Genomic DNA, 23,595 nt, shown 5'->3' on the forward strand with positions numbered 1-23,595 from the left:
TGATTATTTCCATTAGCTTTTTGGTTGATTCCCTGGGATTCTTTAAGTAAATCATCCGCAAAGAGTGACAGCTTGGTCTCCTCATTGCCAATTTTAATACCTTCAATTACTTTTTCTTCTCTAATTGCTACTGCTAGTGTTTCTAGTACAATATTAAATAATAAAGGTGATAATGGGCATCCTTGTTTGACTCCTGATCTTATTGGGAAGGCTTTGAGTTTTTCCCCATTGCAGATGATGTTTGCTGATGGTTTTAGGTATATACTTTTTATTATTTTTAGGAAAGGCCCTTCTATTCCTATACTTTATAGTGTTTTCAATAGGAATGAGTGTTGTATTTTGTCAAAGGCTTTTTCTGCATCTATTGAGATAATCATGTGATTTTTGTCTATTTGCTTGTTAATATGGTCAATTATGTGGATGGTTTTCCTAATATTGAACCATCCTTGCATTCCTGGAATGAATCCTACCTGATCATAGTGGATAACCCTTGTGATGACTTGCTGGAGTCTTTTTGCTAGTATCCTATTTAAGATTTTTGCATCTATATTCATTAGAGAGATTGGCCTATAGTTTTCTTTCTCTCAAACAAATATTATTAATGCTAATTGTCTTTGTAAAAAAATGATCCAAATTCAATACCTATTTATATTCATTCATTCCTTGTGTCCTCTCTCTCTCTCTCTCTCTCTCTCTCTCTCTCTCTCTCTCACTCTCTCACTCTCTTCCTCTCTCTCTCCTCTCTGACATAGGGTGACTTCTAAATAGTACAGCCCAAATTCACAAAGAAAACCTAATTTAAAGTAAATTGTTTGGGATCCTCAGCTACCCTGTATGTACAAGGTGTACTATACGCACAAGATGTACTGTTATGTACAACGCCTGAGAGAGAAACAACTGAGTGTGTCTCTAGTATTCTAACCTAACAGATGCCTGTGTCTTATAATCAAATTTAAAGCTAATAGGTTTAGCATTTTTGACTCATTAATGAGGTGAACGCCAATAATCTGGTGGAATGCTCTCCTTGCTTTATAATTCATCAATAACAGGAAATGTGAAAGTTAAATCTCTCACAGTATTTCCATTTGGTAGCTCAAAGTTGGAGGGATTAAGCCATAATGAGAGAATTGAATTGCTATATAAAAGGTTGATGCTGTTTTGAATTTTGATGGTTCCTTCCACTGGGGCTATGATGGTAATTTCCTCCTCAATGGATAACTTCCTTCCCCTAGTCTAAGATCAAAGGATTCTATTATGTGTAAGAACAAGGGTGTGTGTGTGTGTGTGTGTGTGTGTGTGTGTGTGTGTGTGTGTGTGTGTTTAATAAAATGTACAGAAAGGGATGACTTCTGATTTCCAGAATGGCAGGGTTTTCTTTTTCTTTCTTTCTCTCTTTCTCTCTTGGTTCTTGCTAAGGCTCAGCCAGATAGCCTTTGTTATTTTTATAAGTTGGAAACAAAGTTGAGTTATATACTTTGTATAAGGATAATAGTGTTTAGTTTATTGTGGAATAGTGAAAATTTGGATTAGTCAAATCAGGAAGGATCAGTGTAGCCTAAGGAAACAGGAGATGAGTTCCTTGCAGAACCAGGGAGTTTTATTTCGGTGGAATTAGAATCCCTTCGAATAAGAAGTATTTTTTTCATCCTTGTATTCTTAATAAATGTTTATTTTTTTATATAAAAGAGTCTCCTTGGCTTCTTTGTGCCTGGCCGGCTCTGAAGAGAAGTTCACTTTATGAGCTTCACTTCACAGATATAAACTGAAGATACTTTGTAAGCACAGAAAGCAGAGTATCTAAATCAGTTTATAATCAATAATCAATTCATTGCTTATTATTTTTACAACAGCAACAACAAAATTCCATTCCAGTTTTAAACCCTGTATCAATTTTTGCTTGTTTTAACCTCATGTTGATACAATTTTGTGGTATTCATAAATCTCCCCAGGAATGGCAACATGATGGGTTTTGTATGTTTTGCTTCATTAGCTAGAAAGACAATGAATTTAAACACAATGATGTAAAATTTAATTTTAGTTCAAAATTTTCTTACTTGAAGTGGAATTGTAGTATGTGAACCAACCTTATTGATGTGTTATGCAAAATTGGCAGCTAGAGAAATGATAAGGAGTAAAATGAAACTTTTAATAGATGAACTGATCCTCAATAAAAAAATTTATAAGGTATGACAAGGAAACACATTAGCAACTCTTATCAGAAATCTTAAAAAGGAAATAATTAGATGATATTATGTGATTAAAATGTCATTAATAATATAGTGGTAGTCTCTCAGTGACCGAGAATGACGATTGTCTTTGTGCATTATCATCTATTAATGTATCCTCATTTGGCTTTGGAGTCCAAAGGCTGAGGCGCACAGTTTGCGGCACATGGGGCATGGGACTCCAGTTGTTACAGGAGGTGCGGTTGTGGCCTGGTGGCGGCGTTCACGCGCAGCGGCAAGACGTCAACGTTGCTCATCTTCAAAGGTGGCGACATGGTTAGTGTGGGTTCGCCAGCTGCTTCTGTCAGAGGCAGCGAGTTCTAGTTGCTTTGGTGTAATGCCAGCCAACTTCAAGTTTGAGTTTAGCTGATCCTTGTATCTTTTCTTTGGTCGGCCTTGTTTCCTGAGTCCAGCTGACAGTTCACCATAGAATACCTGTCTTGGTATTCGCTGTGGGTCCATGCAGATGACGTGTCCAGACCATCGTAGCTGGGTTTTGAGGACCATGACTTCAATGCTGGTGGAGTTGGCTCTGTCGAGGACTTCCTGGTTGGTGATTCGGTCCTGCCATTGGATCCTCATGATTCACCGGAGGGAGCATTGGTGGAATTGCTCCAGCTGTTTCATGTGCTTCCTGTACAGTGTCCATGTCTCGCAACTGTACAGGAGCGAGCTGAGGACCGCTGCGTTGTACACTTTGAGCTTCGTCGCAGTGCTTACACAGCTGTGTTGGAGGACTTTGGAGCGCAGCCGCCCGAGTGCCTGGCTGGCCTTTTGGATCCTGGCATTGATCTCATGGTCTAGGGACCCGTCGTTGGGATGGTGCTGCCCAGGTACTTGAAAGTGCTGACGTTAGAAAGCTGCGTGCCGTCTATTGTAATGCACCGCTGGTTAGTTGGCCTCCCTGGTGCAGGTTGGAACAGCACCTCTGTTTTGCTGAGGCTGATAGTGTAAAGATTAAAATTTAGGAATATGGGGAGACTGAGGCAGGTAGAAAGTAGTTTCTCTCTGCAGGGAGTATTATATTTTTAGAGGTTTATTAAGGATTAAGAATTAAAGAATATACAAGTAAGAAACATGTGCCTAGGCCAGACGCCTAGACAAAATAACCTCACATCATGGAAGAGACGCCTTTGCTCCAAAACGGAAGTCCAAAAGACCCAAAAACCTTTGCCACCAGCTTAAATCCTTCCTCCATCTCGGCCCACCTCAGAATTCCCGTGAGATTACAAAGCATTTTGGGGAAGTGGAGCAAAGGCTTGTGGGGATTGTAGTCCTGTATTCGAGTCTATTTTTTACAATAGTCAGGCCAAACAGTTTTGTTGCTGTAGAGAACCTGTCCACAATGGTTTGAAGATGATTTTCTTGGTGGGCCATGAGAGCACAGTCATCTGTAAAGAGAGCTTCCAGGATGAGTCTCTCTGTTGTCTTTGTTTTTGCAATCAGGCGACGAAGGCCGAATAGTGAGCCATCCAGTCGGTATTTGATGTAGATGCCCAGGCCTAGATCCATCACAGCATGTCGTCTTACTTGGGTGAAAAATAGGTTGAATAGTACTGGAGTGAGGACACAGCCTTGTTTCACGCCATTGGAGATGTTGACGCAATCGGAAGTCTCTCCACCAGATAGGACTTCCCCTGTCATGTTGACATGAAAGAGCTGGATCAGTTTGACGAATTTTGCTGGGCAACCAAGCTTGCTGAGGATCACCCACAATGCGTCCCTGTTCACTGTGTCGAACGCCTTTGTCAGGGCTATGAAGACAATGTAGAGACTCAGGTTCTGCTCAAGGCATTTTTCCTGCATTTGCCTCACCGTGAAGACCATGTCCATGGTGCTGCGATCTGGTTGGAAGCCACATTGTGATTCAGGCAGGTTCTGCTCTGAAACAGATGACAGGAGTCTTTTGAGTATAACACAGGTGAGGATCTTTCCAGCAGTGGAGAGTAGTGAGATTCCTCTGTAGTTGTCACAGGCTGCTTGTGTGCCTTTGTTCTTGTATAGGGCTACGATGGAGGCATCTCTGAGTTCTGGGGGCATGTCTTCCTCTTCCCATATGCTGGTCAGCACTATGTGTAATGCCTGGAGTGCCTTTCCATTTAAGGCCTTGTACACCTCGGTTGGGATCCCGTCTTTACCGGGTGCCTTGCCTGCACTCATTTGTTTAATGGCTTTTTGGACTTCCTCTAATGAAGAAGGGATGTCAAGTTGTTCAATGGTGCAGTTTTGGGGGATCTGGTCAAGGTGCTTTGGTCGACTGCAGAGGGTTGGTTGAGAAGCTGACAAGTGTTCTTTCCACCTGTTGCTGATGCCTTTTTTATCTTTTATGAGAGTGTCACTGTCAGAGGATAGCAAGGGAGTGGTGGTGGGTTTTAATGGCCCATAGACAGTCTTGAGGGCACTGAAAAATTGTTTGTAGTTTTTTGTATCAGCAAAACGTTGGATTTCTTCTGCCTTTTTTTCCCACCATCGGTCTTGCATCTTCCTGATCTCACGCTGCGCCGTGGCTTGGAGAGACTTGAATCTGTCCTTTTTAGGAGCAGAGTTTGGGTTATTTTGCCACTCCATAAAGGCTTTGTTCTTTTTGCTCAATAGGTCTTTAATAGCAGTGTTGTTCTCATTGAACCAGTCCTGGTGGTTGCATTGTTTGGGGCCTAGGACTGCCTTTGATGTTTCCTTCACTGCATCTCTGAACTGGTTCCATTTCTCGGTTGAGCTTCCAGTGAGTGGTCCCTTGGCAGCCAGCTTGTCGTCCAGGAAGGACTGAAATGTTTGCAAATAAGATGGATCTTTAAGACGACTCACATTGTAAAATGTGCGAACTGTCTGGGCGCATTTTGGATGGCAAGGTGCAATGCGCATTTGAAGAGTCACTCTAACCAATCTGTGGTCTCTCCAGCATTCAGCTCCTCTCATGGCTCTGGTGATCTTTACATCCTGGATGTCTCGCCGGCGTACAATGATGTAGTCAATGTGATGCCACTGTTTTGATCGTGGGTGCATCCACATTGTTTTATATTTGTTCGCCATTCTGAACACAGTGTTTGTGATGGTGAGTTCGAACTCTGAGCATTTGCTGAGTAGCAGTAGGCTGTTGTTGTTCATTTTGCCCACACAGTGTTTGCCGAGCACTCCTTTCCATCTTTCATGGTCCTGGCCAACGCGGGCGTTGAAGTCTCCCAGTAGTATCAGCTTGTCATTTGTGGGCACTGAGTGCAGGATGGCACTCAGGTCAGAGTAGAACTGCTCGATGGTCTCCTCCATGCTGTTCAGTATTGGGGCATATGCACTGATGATTGTGGCATACCGGTCTTTGCTGAGAGGTAAACAGATCTTCATGAGCCTCTCGCTGATGCCCACAGGCAAGTCTGGCAGCTGTTTGAGCAAACTGGTCTTGATGGCCAGGCCAACACCATGGATTCTGTCTTCATTTGAGGCTCTACCTTTCCAGAAAAAGGTGTATCCAGTGGTGGGTTCGCTGAGTGATCCCTCTTCTGGTAAGCGTGTTTCGCTTAAGGCTGCAATGTCAATGTTATATCGGGCCAGTTCTTTACAGATTAGAGCTGTTCTTCTCTCAGGTCTTGGGGTATTCTCTCTGTCAAGTAATGTCCTGATGTTCCATGCTCCTAGTAGGAGTTTCTTTGTATTTTGTTTCTTTTGATTTCAACCACTTAAAGGGATGACCCGCTAGCCACGGTGTGCTGACCGGGTGTTTGTAGGGCAGTTAATGTTTGGGACACCTTTTCTAGTCCCCTCCCTTGATTAGGGTGAGCAGTGCTGTCCTAAAGAGGGCTGCTCAGTCGCCCAGGAGGCTGCTGAATGTCCCTGCTGCCCTACAGGGCCGAGTGACCACTGGTCCGTGGGCTGCCTACGTGCAGCATCGTCACTACAACTGCCAGTGGTCACCTCCACCTGTTGCGTCGCCACTCCCCCATCGTCGCAGGTCTTGAAGAGGGTGGAAGGGGTTAGGATAGATGAGTGTGCACAAAGATACTTGTGCGTGAAAGAGATTTAAGTGGAAAAGTCGATGCACAGAGACAGTCCCACTCTCTTGGCGTTGGAAGCCTGGGCCCATTGGCATGAAAAGTTGTTACACCTGGAGACTTCCTCAGCTGCATTGGGTGGCCGTGCTGTCTTTTGTGCTCCAACACGCCCTAAGCACTCCACAGTGCTTTGCTGCATCACCATCTCAGCCGTTGAACCTTCTTATTGGTTTCTTCTGCCTGTTCCGCCGAAGCAGTCTTCACATGCTGGGTGAGCAAAGCCCTGGTTCACCAGGGGTCGATGACCCGATGGCTACTCTCACAAGGTTAAGCCGGCCTGTCGAAGCCATTGCCTGGGGTGTGGCTGCTGCCACATGCTAGCAACTACTGGGAGCCACAAGTGAGAGCTGTGTGTCAGGTGGGGGTCAGAGGCTGAAGAGCTGCCCTAGGAGGGCCCACAAGCCCTCCATACCAGAGATACTACCCCTCCCTGAGCACCCTATACACCCCATTAAATTAAAAAAAATTTAATAAAAAAATTAATAATATAGTAGCATTTATATAGTGATTATTTTTCTAAAATTATTGTGTATATTATTTTATTTAATCCTTATAACAGCCCTTTGACATTGGTGCTATTATTATTATTCTTTTAAAAATGAAGAAACTGAGGCTGAAGATAATTAAATGACTTATCCAGAGTTAAATGGCTAGTAAGCATTGGTGGCAGGATTTGGACCCAGATTTTACTGACTCCAAGTCCTACACTCTGTCCATTGTAACATCTAGTTGTTATTATCTATTTCTTTATTTTTCTTTATTATTATTATTATTATTATTATTATATTACTTTGGTCATTGTCTGTTCTATGTCCATGTCTTTGTCTTTATTTGTTTTAATTTAGAATATTTTTCCATGGTTACATGATTCATGATTCCCACCCCTTTCCACTTCCCTCCCAGAGTTGATGTGCAATTCCCCTGGGTTATGCATGTATCATTGTTCAAAATCTATTTCCATGTTATTCATATTTGCAGTAGAGTGATCTTTTAACATTAAAACCCCAATCATATCTCTATTTAACCATATGACTTATCATATGTTTTTCTTCCACATTTCTGCTCCCACAGTTCTTTTTCTCAATGTGGACAGCATTCTTTCTCCTAAATTCTTCTAGATTGCCCTGGGTCATTGCATTGTGGCTAGTAGAGAAGTCCATTACATTTGATTCCTACAGTGTATCCTCTCTGTGTACATTGTTCTCCTGGTTCTGCTCCTCTCACTCTGCATTAATTCCTAGAAGTCTTTTCAGTTCATATGGAATTCTTTCCATTCATCATTCCTTTCAGCACAATAATATTCCATCACCCTCAGATACCACAATTTGTTTAGCCATTCTCCAATTGATGGTATGTCTATGTCTTTGGAAGACATTTGGTAGGCAGGCATGGATAGGTTGCAATCTACACTCTTGGATGGAGGATTCACATGTATGAATTCACACATACATTAACATATCATAATATTAACCTTGTGTTAGAGACTGGATATTTTGCTTTCACTTATTGAATTTAAAAGGCCAAGGAGAATTGGAGTACATTTTAACTTAGGTAGATCACCCAAAGACTCATAGTTTCTGGTATATCTTAAATTTTACTATAGTGTTTATACTTTGTTTGCTATTTTCATATTTTTAGTGTTTGTTAATTTTTTTAAACCAAGCCTTTATGAAGGGAACACTCCTGTAGAAGTTCTCTCAAAAAATAATTGATACGTCTATGAATGTCTTAAAATATTGCCAGCAGCACTTATATACACTTGGACTGTGTGTGTTTGGTGTATGTGTGTGTGTGTGTGTGTGTGTGTGTGTGTGTGTGAGAGAGAGAGAGAGAGAGAGAGAGAGAAGAGAGAGAGAGAGAGAGAGAGAGAGTTAAGAATTAAGCCGTCTATCCTCCAATATCAACCTGTATTCTATAAGAAGGGAAGAAGAGAAATGGATTGCAAACAGGTGAAAGATAGAGATTTTGCAAATAGAGAGGTTAGCTGGACTTGATTGTGTGCTGTAGAACTGATGATGTTTAATTCTGGAATGCAGGGAAGAGGATAAAAGTGAACACAGGCAGTTACTGGGGTGTCTTAGACTTCCTGTTGCTGAGACTGTTTGGAGGTGGATCTTCCTATCTATCTCTGTGACCTGAGGAGGTTTTGGTTTCCTATCCCTTAAAGCTGAAGATAACAAATCTGCTGTTCCTGTCTGGAGAAACCCTTCATTACTTGAGATTCAACAGTATTTCTTGCATACTGAAAGTGTTCCCAAGTGCTCTGAAGATATGTGACCAACTAACCTGTACAAACTGCCTGTGGTGGGAAGGCCAGAAGCCAATTTAGGCCTAATACTACTAGGGTTGAACCCTAACATAAAGGGTTCACCCTGAAGCTACTCAGAAGACCTGTTTATCCTACTAAAGTAATCTGAGAGGATTAAGTAGTGTCAAGTAGCCACTTAACCTGAGGAATTTAGATAGACAAAGTAGGAATTAGGGAGCTTGAAAGAACAGGAAGAAATCTCCATGTGGAGATCTTGGAAGGCCAGTGATTATAGAATCCTTAGAGCTAGGAAATCCTAATTCCTTAATCCTTCCCTTCATACTACCTTGGTTCCAAAATAAATCCCTGTCTTGTTTTGTAAAATCTGTCTGGGAATATGAGCAGTGTACTGGTCTTGGCCCCAGTCTCTCTCCCAGAGTCATCAAGTTATAGTGGGAAGATAAAAATCAAGTTGACTGGTGATGGCTTGGAATTCAGTGGATGACCTTGGCTTCCTTACTGTCTAGCCATGTTCCAAGCACTCCACAGCACCACTTTCATGCCCATTGGAGCAAATTGTCCTTTTCCCTCTTCCCTAGGGGAAGTCTTCACATGAGTATGGTTCTCAAGTCCCAAACTTATGGGTAGGTTTAAAATCTGTTGGTTACTCTGCTTTAGTTCATCACAGCACATGCCATAGCTTCTCAGTGATACAAGTGACAAGAGGGCATTGAAGGAGGAAGAATTCCTTTAGAGGGCTCTAGAAGCCCTCAGACCAGAGATAAAGTCTTTCCTGTACACCTCTTCTACTATGGTATAGTGCTCCAGCACAGTGGATAGTGCATTGGACTTAGAATAAGAAAGACTCATCTTCTTAAATTCAAATCTCGCCTCACTTACTAGCTTTGTGTCCCTGGTCAAGTCACTTAAGCCTGTTTGCCTCAGTTCCCTTTCTGTGAAATGAGCTGGACAAGGAAATGGCAAACCGCTCTAGTATTTTTTCCAAGAAAGCTCTGAAATAGGGTTACAAAAAAATCAGACATGAAAAATGACTGAACAACAAAATTCTTCTATACTATGCAAGCGACCCCCAAGACCAAGCATATTAGTTACTAGCTGATTTCCATTTTCAGGGCTTGGCATAGTGCCTAGCACACAGTAAGTATTTAAATGCTTGATGTCTGCCTACTACTTTGTAATTTGATCCAAACAAGCAAGCGAGTTGTATACATATAGCTTCTACCTCTAAGGTTATATTAATATAAATCCACCCATTTAAGACTGTGTATAGCTGAGTATATAGGGACTCAAGTGATATTAATATTTTTAATGTCTTTAGCTCATGATTACTATATAGAAGTTCTGGGAAAATTACTCTATGGCACCACACATTGATGACCACAGGTCTCCTTTTAAGTACACAGGCATTTATATTCAAAAAAGAAGTAGATGATTAATAGGCCAAAGGAAACAGAATACAATGCACAGTAGAGCTCTTGGAAAAATGAAGACTTCTCCCACCAATCCTACTCCCCAGAGACCTCTCCAACATCTCTCTGTAGTCATATATATTAAGTAAAACTCTCAGCAGGTTTTATCTTTTAATAGTGCAGGTTTCTTCCCTAACACTCTGCAGCTCTTTCCAGAAAACAATGTCATCCTTCTTCAGGAAATGCTATCCCAGTATGAGGAAAACTTCAGTTTCCTTTTCTTGACAGATTTAGTTCTGAATTCTGTTTCTAATGTACTGTCCAATGACCATCTGATCTCCCAGAAATTTGCCTGGAAACCACAGATATGACACCCCTATCAATGCAAAAGTAACATTAATCCTTAAAGATTGTTCTCTTTACTTACCGTGGTCATTTCCAAATAATAGTTTCCTACCTTTCTGATGTTTTTTTTTTCTCTTTATCGCATCCATTTGAGCAAGCTTATATTTTGTGTTTTCATATTGTGAAAAGAATAAGTGATTAGGACTGCAATAAATATGTTCTTGTATGCTGCTAGGGAACTGAGAAATAATGGAAAGAAGGTGGTGTAAGTCTAAAAATCTGATAAATTCTGTCCCCTAAAATAGTTTTATTCTTCAAGATGAAATGTTCCATCCTCCAAACATTTTATGCAAGTATAACAAACATCAAGACCAGTCTTGGTCCATATAATAATAAAGGAGAATCAGTAGGCAGAAGTTGTCAGTAAGGAGGAGATGTCACAAGAAGGAAGAATGAAGTTAAGGGGATGAAAAGGATGGCCTTGTTTTTTGGTCTGTAGAAATACCAAGATGATATTTGTTTGCAGATTTTATGTGAATGATTCAGATCATTAGTAGTGCCTGCATTTCTCACTCACCTAAAGCGTCACTCTTCAGTCCCAATCATCTAGTGTCTTGCAAGAGTATATGTCAACACCACATTTCCAAAATAGAAAATGGGAAAATAATTACCTTTACTTAAAATACTTAAAAAACACACAATACCTTTTATCTCAATTTCACTGTTCTTTCAGGTCTGGTTTTTAATATTTAATCATCTTAAAAGTAAGCACCTAGAGAAAAAAAGTTTGTTTCATTAATTAACCAATCCCCCATTTGTTTGTATTTGGGAAAATAAATACAAAAAAATGAGAGATAGCAATGGTTATATTCTAAAACATTCTTTCTTCACAATAGTCCTCCATGATTCTGTATGAAGATTTTTGGAACATGATCTAACCTTAAATGCAAAATTATACATACATACATATATATGTTTTTACACATATCATGTGTATATTTAAAATTTGTATAAAAATAAAAAAAAATTTCCACCTCTTTGTTCCCAGAATATGCATAGCATTAGCTGCTGCTGGTCTCAAACTTCAAGTAACCTGGGGCTTTGATTTAAGATATGACAGAGGCTGGTGCTAAAGAAAAAGTGCCAGGCTGAAGAGTATGTGGAACTGATCACCTAGAAGAGGGAGGGGTCCCAGGAGATTGGGATCTGGAGGAGGAAAAGATTCTGAATGGGAGAGGAGTTGGTTTCTCAGTTGTGAGAAGCCAAAGACAGAAGGTTGAAAAAGACTTTCTCCTGGGGGTTACTCACTTTTTTCTGTGATCAGAGTCAGACTTTACCTCAACTTCTGTTGCCCTGGGTCTGAACTGGGGGCAAGGGGTCAAACCCAGGGTCAGCCAATCTGACTTTCTCTTAGGGGGCTCAGGCTGACAGAGCCTGAGTTCCCCCCCAAACTGCAGGAGGGAGGGAAAAGGGTTTAGGTAGAAACAGGGACCCCATTTCTCCCACTTTCCTTTCTAATTCTTTCCCTGCTAGTTATTCCTTTGTATTACCCTGAATGAGTTGATCTTAAAATAGTTTTCTTTTCCCCAAGCTGTGAATCAAATGTGAGTGAACAGATTAAGGGGAGACCCTTTGGTCTGCAGTAGTGGGAGAGCTGAAGTAAAGTCAGACAGAGATTTAAATGTCTTTCTCAGGTTTCCTCTTCAATAGTCTTTTCAATTGGGAAATGTTGGGGGGAAAGATTTTGAGTCACAGACAGGAAAAAGTGAGTAACCCTCACAAGAAAGTCTTTTTCAATTTTTTTCTCTTCGGCTTCTCACGACTGAGAGAGACCAACTCCTCTCCCAGCCAGAATCTTCTGGAGGAGAAGAAGGTGATCAGTTCTACACGCTCTTCAGCCTAACGCTTTTTCTTTAGATGTCACAAATAGATATGAAAAAGATTATATCATGGAGCCCAGAGGAGGCAGAAGAACTGTGACCAGAAAGTACATTTCTTTACCATTTCTTTCTTCTCTTCTAATTGACATTTATTCCATGACACTAAGTGAATTTCTTACTGTTTGGGCTGGAATAGTGGGGAGACAGAAAGATAAAATCACTGTCATGTCAGTAAGTCTCCTCCAATAATTGCCTTAGTAGACTGTTGAGGACAGAAAACCTATTCCAAGGAGGCACAAGGGGGTGGTGAGGACCTACAAAGTGTATCCAAAGTCTTTAGAAACAATTTCCAGTTTCACAATGCTTTTCCTCCTTATATCAGCCTTAATATGGTTTCACATTACAGGTTGTTTCAGCTGCCATACCTCATGTTTCCATCAATGTCAAGAAGCAGTAATTTTTATAAAACCTTAGAGTATTTCTAGATATAGAGTCATCCATCTCATGCTGGGTTAAGCTGTGCCATAATGGAAGAAGAAAATGGATCATGAAATATAATAGTCTCTAGATTTTTAAAAAATCAATTTGATAGTTTGGTTTGTATATATGTATTAACACTTGACTAGGATAAACCAGAGCGGTGATCTCATTGATATAAAAACAAACAAAAAAGCCCAATAGTTTGAGTAGACATTTATATTTACATTTATATACACAAATATATGCATGTACACATATACATACAATACATATATTATTAAAACTTAATCTGCCCTGAGACTTTTAGGATATCATGTGGAGAGATTTATACACATATATACATATCTATGCATATATAATTTCAAATAGTAGGCATTGAATTTAGGAAAATATGAACACTGAAAGATGAACTTTCTTGTGATTCCACCAAATACCTCTTTAGAGACAAGGAAAGAACTGTCATCAAGAGAAATTGAGAAAGATCAAATTCAGAAGAATTACAGAGTTGGATTAAAATGGCATTATTTTTCTTTAATCAACAGAGATTTTCCCTTGAGCCCAAGTAGAGTCTAGACTTTGTAAGTAAGGAATTAGGGATGTTATTGCCAACTAAGCTTATGTCCAAGGAATTTATTTTTATTTTTTGAACTTGGTTTCTTATGCCATTCAGGTTAAAAGTACAAAGACTGTCCATGTTTTTATATTTATCCTGTACTGGTTCACCCTTCCTTAGACAACCTTTGCTCTTGGGGTTACTATATTGAAGCTCTTCTTAATCAGATACCCCATCTGACTTAACCTATTGCATCTTAGAGCTTCCTTGCTTAAGAGACTTGCCATCAGCAGTCTCCTAGTGATAACATGTGCATCATACCCAATGAGAAGAAATTGTTTAAAAATCTGATATGTATGAGTAAACTTAGAGAAGGGGACAACATTCAACATGTTTGCTTTACCATTGTGACAGAAAATTGAAGTTTCTTTATGCAATGTGTAATATTTATTGGGAAAGGAAATAGGTTTGGAAAAATGGGGGATAATAAGGGAGGTTTGTATGAGGGTAAGGAGGAGTTAAGGGGAGAGAGGGAACACTGCTTGGTGAGGAGAGGGAGGGAGATGCCCCCTGCTGAGAGGAAACAGCAGGGGTCCAATAAGGTCTTTTATTGCCTTGATGACTGAACTGATTTTCAGCTCCCTCTATGACCAGAAAAGATAGTCCACTTATCTGACTGCAAATTCAAATAATATAAAGTTTAATAATCCAGTTGGAATTGGAATTTTTCCTTAGCTTCAGTGTATAGGGCCAGGCCCTAGAGGCTGGTGGAGGGTTTTCCCACTTCCATCTCCTCTATATCAGTCCAGTTTTGTATACTTCAGAATCTTAGCAGTAGATAGAAAGCAAACAAGAACAGGTCTAACCTTCAGAAGCGACTGGGCCTGAATCTTCCAGCTGAACCAAGAAGAGCATGCCACTCCAGACTGGGCTGAACAAGCTCCTCTCTCCTCCAACACCCGGAAGCCAGTCCCACATGGCAGGAAGGAAGTGCTAGTCACAAGACCCAACTGCCACACCCAGTTGGGCCCTTCCCCCATAAACTGTCAGTCTTGTTTCCCTTCCACAATCGTCCCCTTTTTTGTTGTGACCTTCCCAAGGTCACATATTTATATTATAGTTACCAATTTACTAAATCTATTCTAAGGAATTCTTAGCAGGAAAATTTGGGCAAGGGTAGTTTTGGGGTTTTACAATAATTTCAGTACAATAAATGTTGAACAAAACTATTACAAGAAATTTGAATATTAGTGCTAATACTACTTACTCTATGTTAACTAAAACCAATACATTATGTATAGAAATTATTTACATATAATAAAACAATATACATTGTTCAACATCATGATGTCAGTCAAATAGAAATATCTATTGTATCTTTCTATTTGCCTAAGACCTAATGGAACTAACTATATATATTTTACATAAATACAATTTCAGACTCTTATTTATATAAACAAGGTATCTCAATGTCAGTTTGTGATTTTGTGTTTTGTGTCTAATAGTGTTGTGTTGAATTAATACTTATCAAGTTTCTTCAAATTTCCATTTCTCATGTTGACTGATGGATCTCTTCTTTCTTCCATGTTATGTAGTGATGCATGCTATCTCCCTAAATGTGAAATTACTTTTGTTTTATTATTTCAACACACTCAGTCTTACATATAAATCTCACTTTTGATCTGTCCTCTTCTTATATAAACACATTTACAAAGTTCAAAGTCTTAGCTGTCCATTTCAGCTTTTCCTCCTTGTTTCTTGTCTCTAGCATCTTTTCTTGATGCTTTTCCTCTGGGCTGGTTAAAATCTTTTCCTCTGGGATGCTTTTCCTCTGGGCTGGGAAGTTGTCTCGAACATTATGTTTCACTATTATTTCTTTGTGGTGTACTTTTTATGTTAATCGGTTTTTGTTTTCATTTCTCAGTACCATCTGTTGTCTAATTATCTTTGATGTCTGTTACAGTGGTGTTGAACTTTTTCTGGTTTCACGTGGGAACAGTGAAACCATGAGTCTTTTCCTGCAACTTTTATAGCTGTTGGGGTAGTAAGCAATACTTCATGTGGTCCAGTCCATTTTATGTCTTTAGCCAATTTTCTATTGAAAATTTTTTAAGTACTATGTCTCCTGGTTTGATGTTGTGCAAATTGTAATCCAGGGTTACTGCTTGTTGTATCAAGCCCATTTAATGCAATTCTGCTATTCTTGTCTGTAAAGCTTGTATATATTTTGTTAATTGACAATCTCCACCTATCATGGCAATGTAAGCTGGTTTATAAATCCTTCCTTGCCAAATTGTGTGTCCATATAGCATCTCAAATGGAGAGATGTGCAAATCTCCACTGGGTCGTGTTCTAAGATAGAACAGAACTAATGGCAGAATGTTTGTCCATTTTTGGTGTGTTTCTGCAAAAAAAATTATATATTTTATATATTTCCACAAATGAAGGCAAATTCCAGTCCAATTGACCAGGGTTTTTTGTGTGATTGTGTGTTGTTTATCTCAGCTCTCATTATTTTCCTTTTTTTTCCTTTGATTTCTATTTTTTGGACTCATATAGTATAGCACACCATTAACTCTCCAGTCAGTATTTCTGCTTCCTTACCAAAAGACTGCAAAGTTCATGCCATTGGAACTAGCTGATGAAGCCCCCTTTCTGCTCATTGTGATCTAGGAATCAGGACAAATGGTTTCTTTTCATATGGACAAAAATAAAGTCAGTATGTTTTTATAAGAAATGTTGCATCTTTAAAATTTTGATGCCTGATATTAATCCGTGAGTTATTTAAATTATTTGTGAGTGGAGAATAGCAGTGTAATTGGAGGCTGAGGACCTATATGTGACAGTAGGTAGGTAGGGAACTTGGACAATGCCACCTCCATGGGCTTCAGCATCTCCAAGATCCATTGCATTTCTAAAAATTCTAGAGAATCATTATTCTTTAATACTCTGACAGGTGGTATTTGCATTTTTACCATTTGATAATGATAATGAAAGCTCAGTGCTCAGTATTGAATGCATGGTGAATATATATTTAGTTGTCTTAGAAGACTTAGAAAAATGCATCTTAGAAAAACATTTTCTTTTACTTTAATCCTAGTTCCTTTTGTGTTTTTCAGATGCTTTATAGCAATGATAGAATGATAAACCTGGTGCTTGCTTTTCTCAGAGTAGACATTAGACTTATAATTTTAATGCTTTAGTGATTGGTAATTTTATAAGTGTGGCAATCTTCTCTGATTAGAGCCATTGCAACCCCCCTATTCTTGGAGAGACTGTCTCTGAAAGTTAACATCTTGGATTTTTATTGCTGGGAGAGCTGATAGAATCATGGGTATGCTAGAGCCTGGTATGGCTTGTGAGTTGATTTTCAAAATTTCAATGTATTTACTCCTTCAAAATAAAGTGAAAACTACAAAACAGAGAATGAATGTTGACTGGAAGCAATGAAAAATACCAATAATTAATTGGCAATTATGTTAATTAGCAATTGTGCTAATTAACAGTGCATCATATTTATATTTTTTTTCTAAAAGGCTGGCTGTTAAACTTTTACCAGTACCCTTCTAGTTAAAGGCTAATTCAATATCTTCATTTTATATATGAGGACTTTGAAATTCAGAGGTAAAATGATCTTCATTTTATATATGAGGAGGTTGAAATTCAGAGGTAAAATGAAATTCAGGGGTAAAATAAAATGATCAAAAGGATTTCCTCCTCTACTATACTGGGGCATCTCCCATTGAACTTCGAATGATCTCTACTGCCTCTGTCATGAAGAAAGATGGAGATTATATATATACATATATATGTATGCATATATTATATGTTTATGTAAGTGTATATGTGTGTGCATGTGTGTATATGTACATCCCCACAGAGCATCACTCCTACTTCAAATGAGTAGTAAAGAAAGCTCATATTTGGCCTTGGGCCCAGTAAATACAGATTTAGTACTTTTGTCCCTATACCATGTTTTTAACAGCTTTTGACAAAATTGACCTGGTGGCCAACTTTATGGTAATGAGCCTCTTCAGGCAGAGAGACAGAAATATCCAGAAACAGAGTGAGAGACACAGAGACATGCAGAGACAGAGAGAGATTCATAGAAAGACAGAGGGAAGCAGAGAGATTCTTGTATATACCTAGTTATTTACAAGATAGCTCCCCCATTTGAATGGAAGCTCCTTGTAGGCAGTTTTTTGTTATTGTTTTCCATTTTTTAATCCTAACACATAGCACAGTTCCTGTAACATAGCAAATAATTAATAAATACTTTTTGAGTGATTGAGATATACAGTCTAGTGCTTGTCCTCATCTGAAGCTTATTCAACCTAGTAGAATTTGCTGGAGAGCTGAGCCAAGTCTATATAATGGATGTCCTGGGTTCAAGTTTGACCTCAGACACATCTTCACTTCATACCGATTGCCTAGATTTTACTGTTCTTCTGCTTTGGAACAAATATAGAGTATTTATTCTAAATTGGAAGAAAAAAATTTTAATAAAAATACAATTACTTCTAGGCCCCAGTTGAGGAAGTAATCATGTTAGACTTTTTATGGCTGGTAGCTTAACATATTCCCTGTGAATATTTTTAAAAAGTCATAAGCTAAAATATAGAAATCACAATCCTAATAGCTAGTCCCTGTAGCCCTGAGGTTTGCAATGCATTTTATACAATGTTATCTCAGTTAATCCTCACAATGATTCTTTGAAGGGGTGCTACTATCATCCCCATTTTACAAATGAAGAAACTGAGGCAGAGGGAGGTTTAATTGACTTGTCTAGGGTCACACAATTTGGGTAGACAGTCTTTGAAGGTTAACATCTCAGATTTCTATTGCTGGGAGAGCTGATAGAACAACTAGTATTTGTCAGGAACCAAGTATATCGCTTCCTAACTCCAAGTATGACACCTTATAGATTATGCTACTTAGTAAGTATTAAGTATAAAGAATTAGATGGAGGGAAAACAAACTTCTCTAGATTCCTTTTGAGATTATGAAGAATGGTTGTTAACTTACATATTTGTTTTCAGTGAATGCCATAACTCCACCGATCGTATAAAAGTCAGAGTGTGGGATGAAGATGATGACATAAAATCAAGAGTCAAGCAACATTTCAAAAAGGAATCAGATGATTTTTTGGGACAAACAATTGTTGAAGTGAGGACACTGAGTGGAGAAATGGATGTTTGGTACAACCTAGGTAATTATCTTTATAAGTTTCACAAAATGAATTACTTGAGGGTCCCCAAGTTAAGGCATGTATTAAAGTTTCCCAATGGTCCACAGCTATGTGATGTATCTTAATGTTGACTCCTCTTGGATTTTGAGTTGTAGACTGTTTGGAGATAAAGCAAAGTAATTTTTTATTGTATTTTATTCTTCCCCAATTACATGTAAAAAAACAATTTCCAATATTTTTCAAAGAAATATTGTCTCTAATTTTTGCCTTTCTTTCCACACAATTACTCATCCCCATTGAAATGGTAAGGAGTCTCACATAGATTCTATATGTGCAATCATGTAAAATATTTTTCCATATTTATCCTTTTCTCTAAGGAAACTCATATAGGAAAAAATTAAGAATGTAAAAAGTTCGCTTTGGCCTATATACAGACTCAGTTCTTTCCCTCTAGGAGTATTTTGTTTTTTACCATGAGTCTTTTAGGGTAGTTTTGAATCGTTATATTGCTGAGAATAACTGTTATTCAAAGTTACTCATTGTAAAGTATTCCTGTCACTGTACAATCTTCTCCTGGTTCTGACTATTTCACTCTGCTTCAGTTCATGTAAGTCTTTCCAGGTTTTTCTGAGCTCCTTTTGTTTGTCATTTCTTATAGAACAATAGTATTCCAGTACAATCATATACTACAATTTCCTCAGTCATTCCCAGTTGATGGGTATGCCCTCACTTTCCAAATTCTTGCCCCTTAAAAAGATCCATAAAGTAATATAACTTGAAAGTAAAGATGGTTACTGTAAGTTTAGATGAATGAAGAATGGGGTTATAAATCAAGGAAAAACATGTAGTATATAATTAAAAAAATAAAATTTTAATGTTGTTCTAAGATCTGTGATTTCATTAATATAATGAACTTGCTTGTGTAGAAAATCTGTCCATTTATGTACATCTATAGATTATAGTATTAGAGACCTCTCTGAGGCTCTTAGAGTTTGTGTTTTGCCTTTGTTCATACTGCTAGCACCTACTAACATTCTTTAAGTACTTTTTATTTGTCAGGCACTATGCTAACCAACAAGAATACAAAGAGATGTAAAAATACCACCTGTCTTCAATGAGCTAATTTTGTAGTTGGGGAGACAACTAAAATAAATAGGAACATATAAAATTTAGTAGCTTTGGGACCTAAAGAACATAATAGTAAGCATCAGAAACTCATCTTTAAGATTCTAAAGCTGACACTCTTTTCATTATGCCCAACTGCCTCTCAGGACAAGTTTAAAATAATGACAACAGTTTTAAAAAATATCTCCTACTTAGACTGCCTGCCTTTTGATCCAGTCATACCATTGCTGAGGTTATACCCCAAAGAGATGATAGGGAAAAATGTGTGCACAAAAATATTTATAGTCATGCTCTTTGTGGTCACAAAAAAATGGAAAATGAAGGAATTCCCTTCGATTGGGGAATGGCTGAACAAATTGTAGTACATGTTGGTGATGGAATACTATTGTGCTCAAAGGAATAATGAACTGGAGAAATTCCATGTGAACTGGAATGACCTCCAGGAATTGATGCAGAGTGAAAGGAGCAGAACCAGGAAAACATTGTACACAGAGACCGATACACTATGGCACAATCGAATGTAATGGACTTCTCTCCTAGCAGCAATGCAATACAGGACAATTCTGAGGGATTTAGGAGAAAGAACACTATCCACATTCAGAGGAAGAACTGTGGAAGTAGAAACACTGAAGAAAAACAACTGCTTGATCACATGGGTCTATGGGGATATGACTGAGGATTTAGACTCTAACCGATCACTCTAGTGCAAATATTAATAATATGGAAATAGGTCTTGATCAATGATACATTTAAAACCCAGTGGAATTCCGTGTTGGCTACAGGGGAGGGGGGAGGAAGGGAGGGAAAGAACATGAATCATGTAACCATGGGAAATATTCTAGTTTAATTAATTAAATAAAAATGTTCAAATAAAAAATATTTCCAACTTGTGAAATACATGGGCAAAGATGTGTGCCAAATTTCAGGGAAACAAATATTCAATAACATTGCTTTGGCAGTTTGGCATTTATTTGATTGTGGTTCCCTAACTGGAACCTGGCAACTTAAAAAAAATCGTTACCTTCCTTCTTAGAATCAATACTGTGTTTTGGTTGTAAGGCATAAGAATATTAAGGACTAGGAAATGGGGATTGTGACTTTCCAAGTTATATAGCTAGGAAGTATCTGAAGCAAAATTTGAATTTAGCACCTTCTCTCTCTAGACCTGGCTCTCAATCCACAGCGTCGCCTGCCCTCCCTCATTGGAGGAAAGAGATCTGCTATACTTCAAGCTCTAATCCTGACTGGTGATAAAGCCATTTGAGAGGCAAGGACATGTGAAGACTGGGATTCTGTGCCAGAATTCAGGATGACTTGGACACACATCTTGTCATTGACCCTGAAGTGCATTTTGGTCATAATTATGTCAGTTAGCATCCAATATTTTGTAAAATGAGGATAAAATACCTGTAATATCTACTTCTTAGGATTGTTATAAAACTATAATGAGATAAGTTATGTAAATACTTTTTGCAAAATTTTAAGGAGATCCAGTGGATAGAGATAGACCTGAAGTTAGAAAGACCTGAGTTCAAAGTTGAACTTACTACCTATGATCATGGGCAAGCCATTTAACCTTCATCGACTTCCTAATCTTTAAAATGGGGATAATAACAGCACTTCCTAGAGTGAAAGTGAAGATGAAATGAGATTATATCTGTAAAGTGCTTTGTACACCTTAAATCCCTCTATAAATGCTAGCTATTATGATACAACAATGATATCATTTGTTATTATTATTCATATAAATTTTAGTTTCTCTGTAGGTTATAGAGAGATTCTTGGGACTTGGACAGGTCAAGTGACTTGCCCAGAGTCACAAAGTCAATGTTTTTTAGAGGCAGGACTTGCCTCATTTTCCTTATTTTAAGACCAGCTCTCTGTCTACTATGTCAGGTCAAGGCTCTTGATCTATCTGTTAGTTGTATAACATGTTCCTTATAAAGATTTTCTTATACTAATGAGATCATAAGTCTACTCTCCCTTCCCCAGGAGAAAATAAATTAGGTCACGTATTAGGCAAAAATTGAAGAAACAGGGGGCAGCTGGGTGGCTCAGTGGATTGAGAGCCAGGCCTAGAGACAGGAGGTCCTGGGTTCAAATCTGACCTCAGACACTTCCCAGCTGTGTGACCCTGGGCAAGTCACTTGACCCCCATTGCCTAGCCCTTACCACTCTTCTGCCGTGGAGCCAATATACAGTATTGACTCCAAGACGGAAGATGAGGGTTTTTAAAAAAATTGAAGAAACAAAACAAAAATCTAAATTAAATACCTATGAGTTAGTTGTAGATTACTTTTCCTTTGACCATGGCATTGGTGTCTATTCAAAGAGCTAGCCTGTTGTCCCACAGAAGAGTTAAAGGACATTTCATTTACCAAAACTCCTTTTTTTTTAAACCTTTACCTTCAGTCTTGAAATCAATACTGTGTATTGGTTCCAAGGCAGAAGAGTGGTCAGGGCTAGGCAATGGGGGCTCTCACTTGCCCAGGATCACACAGCTGGGAAGTGTCTGAAGCCAGATTTGAACCTAGGACCTCCCATCTCTAGGCCTGGCTCTCAATCCACTGAGCTACTCAGCTGCACCCCTAAATTCCTTTTAAAGAGGTGATCCTAGAAACTTAAAGTATTTGTTGATTTTTGTTATACTGCTCTCAGTTAGCCCTCAGTGAATCATTATCCAATAAGAAATAAAAATCTCATAAAATACACTTGTCAGTCTATAAATACAGGTGCAGCAAATGAACAGGAGTGCTTTTGCCTCTTGAAAATTTCATGCTTACTATAATTTCACACTTGACAAATTTAAATGAAAAACATTGGAATGAATGAGAGACATTGATTTTAATAAATTTCAAGTGCATGCCATAGCTCAAACTAGGTTTAAGTTGACAATATAGCCAAAACCTTCAGGGCAGTTGTTTTAAAGGATTTTTTAAAAAGAACAATTCTTTAAAATATTTGAAAATGTTTCCTTTATGTAAATTGACACTTTCAAAATGCCAATGGTTACTTGACAAGGTGTCTTTCTCCCTCTTCCTCAAGTTAAAAATACTATTAATTTGCTGTATATTTTGAGGATGAGTCTAACCAAAGAGTCAACTTCAGCTCAAGTAATATCCATTATCTGGATTTACTGAAATCTAAGTTACTGAGATTAAACAGTATTTAGAATATTTTTTTCTTTATGTGGCAAAACAGCTTGACTATTTTTACGTGCATTGGCTATGATTTAGCATAGGGGTTTACCTAATTTGTTATTTTTATTACTTGTTCATATATAGAAGAAACTACAGGTATACTAAGCTTTTCTAATCAATCTGAAAATGCCCTTAATAACAACAGATTTTTATACAGAAAACTAGAGTTTGGTCTGTAACTGCAGAATATAAGATATTACAGCAGAGAAAGTTTTTTTTCCCCCTCATTAACATACTCACCCTCTTCTCCTTGTTTCTTGAGGTTCTTAAGTATTATTTCTTTTAAAAAGCAGAGATTTTTGACTAGGTAACAATGAATAAAGGTCTGAGTCTGGAGACTGGAAGAAGTGAGTTCAAATTGAGACTCTGAAGCTAGTGGTGTAACTCACTAAGTCTCCACTTCAATTTTCTTCTATTATTTAACAGGATTTTTTAAAAGGATATTAGACAATTTTTGTAAAGTCCTTCAAATATATTAAAGTGCAATAAATGCTCCTTACCATCATTGATATCTTTGTGATTATTATTACATTAGATAAAGGTGCTTGGAATAATGAATCCACCCAAATACTTCATCCTGAATCTGTACACTTCTTTTCTTGATCCTTTCATCATTCAGTGCCACCCCTCCCCTCATCTAGTAAAAAAAAAAAAAGTCCTAAAAAACCCACAAACAAAACAGTTTTTAAAACAATGCTTCCAGAAATAGAATTTACTTCTATAAAACTTGGAAGGTGCATTGGATGGAAAGGGCAGTGAGGTAATTATGACTGAAATCAAAGAATTATGAAAACAGCTCTGATGCTTTAAGAAAGGAAGTTAGTGACTAATACATCTCCAGTTTTTTATTTCTTTTAGCTTCAAAATTTCTAGAAGAC

The 23,595-nt window shown here is 38.2% G+C and overlaps 1 protein-coding gene across 1 annotated transcript in view; it reads left to right on the top strand.

Annotated features, from left to right (window-relative positions):
* The window catches only part of UNC13C (unc-13 homolog C), an 817,657-nt gene that overhangs the window by 368,868 nt on the left and 425,194 nt on the right, over positions 1-23,595 (top strand). Inside the window, exon 10 of the mRNA XM_056810215.1 lies at positions 18,244-18,413. Coding sequence (XP_056666193.1) covers positions 18,244-18,413 — 170 coding nt within the window. The remainder of the gene's footprint in view (positions 1-18,243; positions 18,414-23,595) is intronic.

The sequence above is a fragment of the Monodelphis domestica genome, chromosome 1, assembly GCF_027887165.1.
Source record: "Monodelphis domestica isolate mMonDom1 chromosome 1, mMonDom1.pri, whole genome shotgun sequence".
Classification (NCBI taxonomy): domain Eukaryota; kingdom Metazoa; phylum Chordata; class Mammalia; order Didelphimorphia; family Didelphidae; genus Monodelphis; species Monodelphis domestica.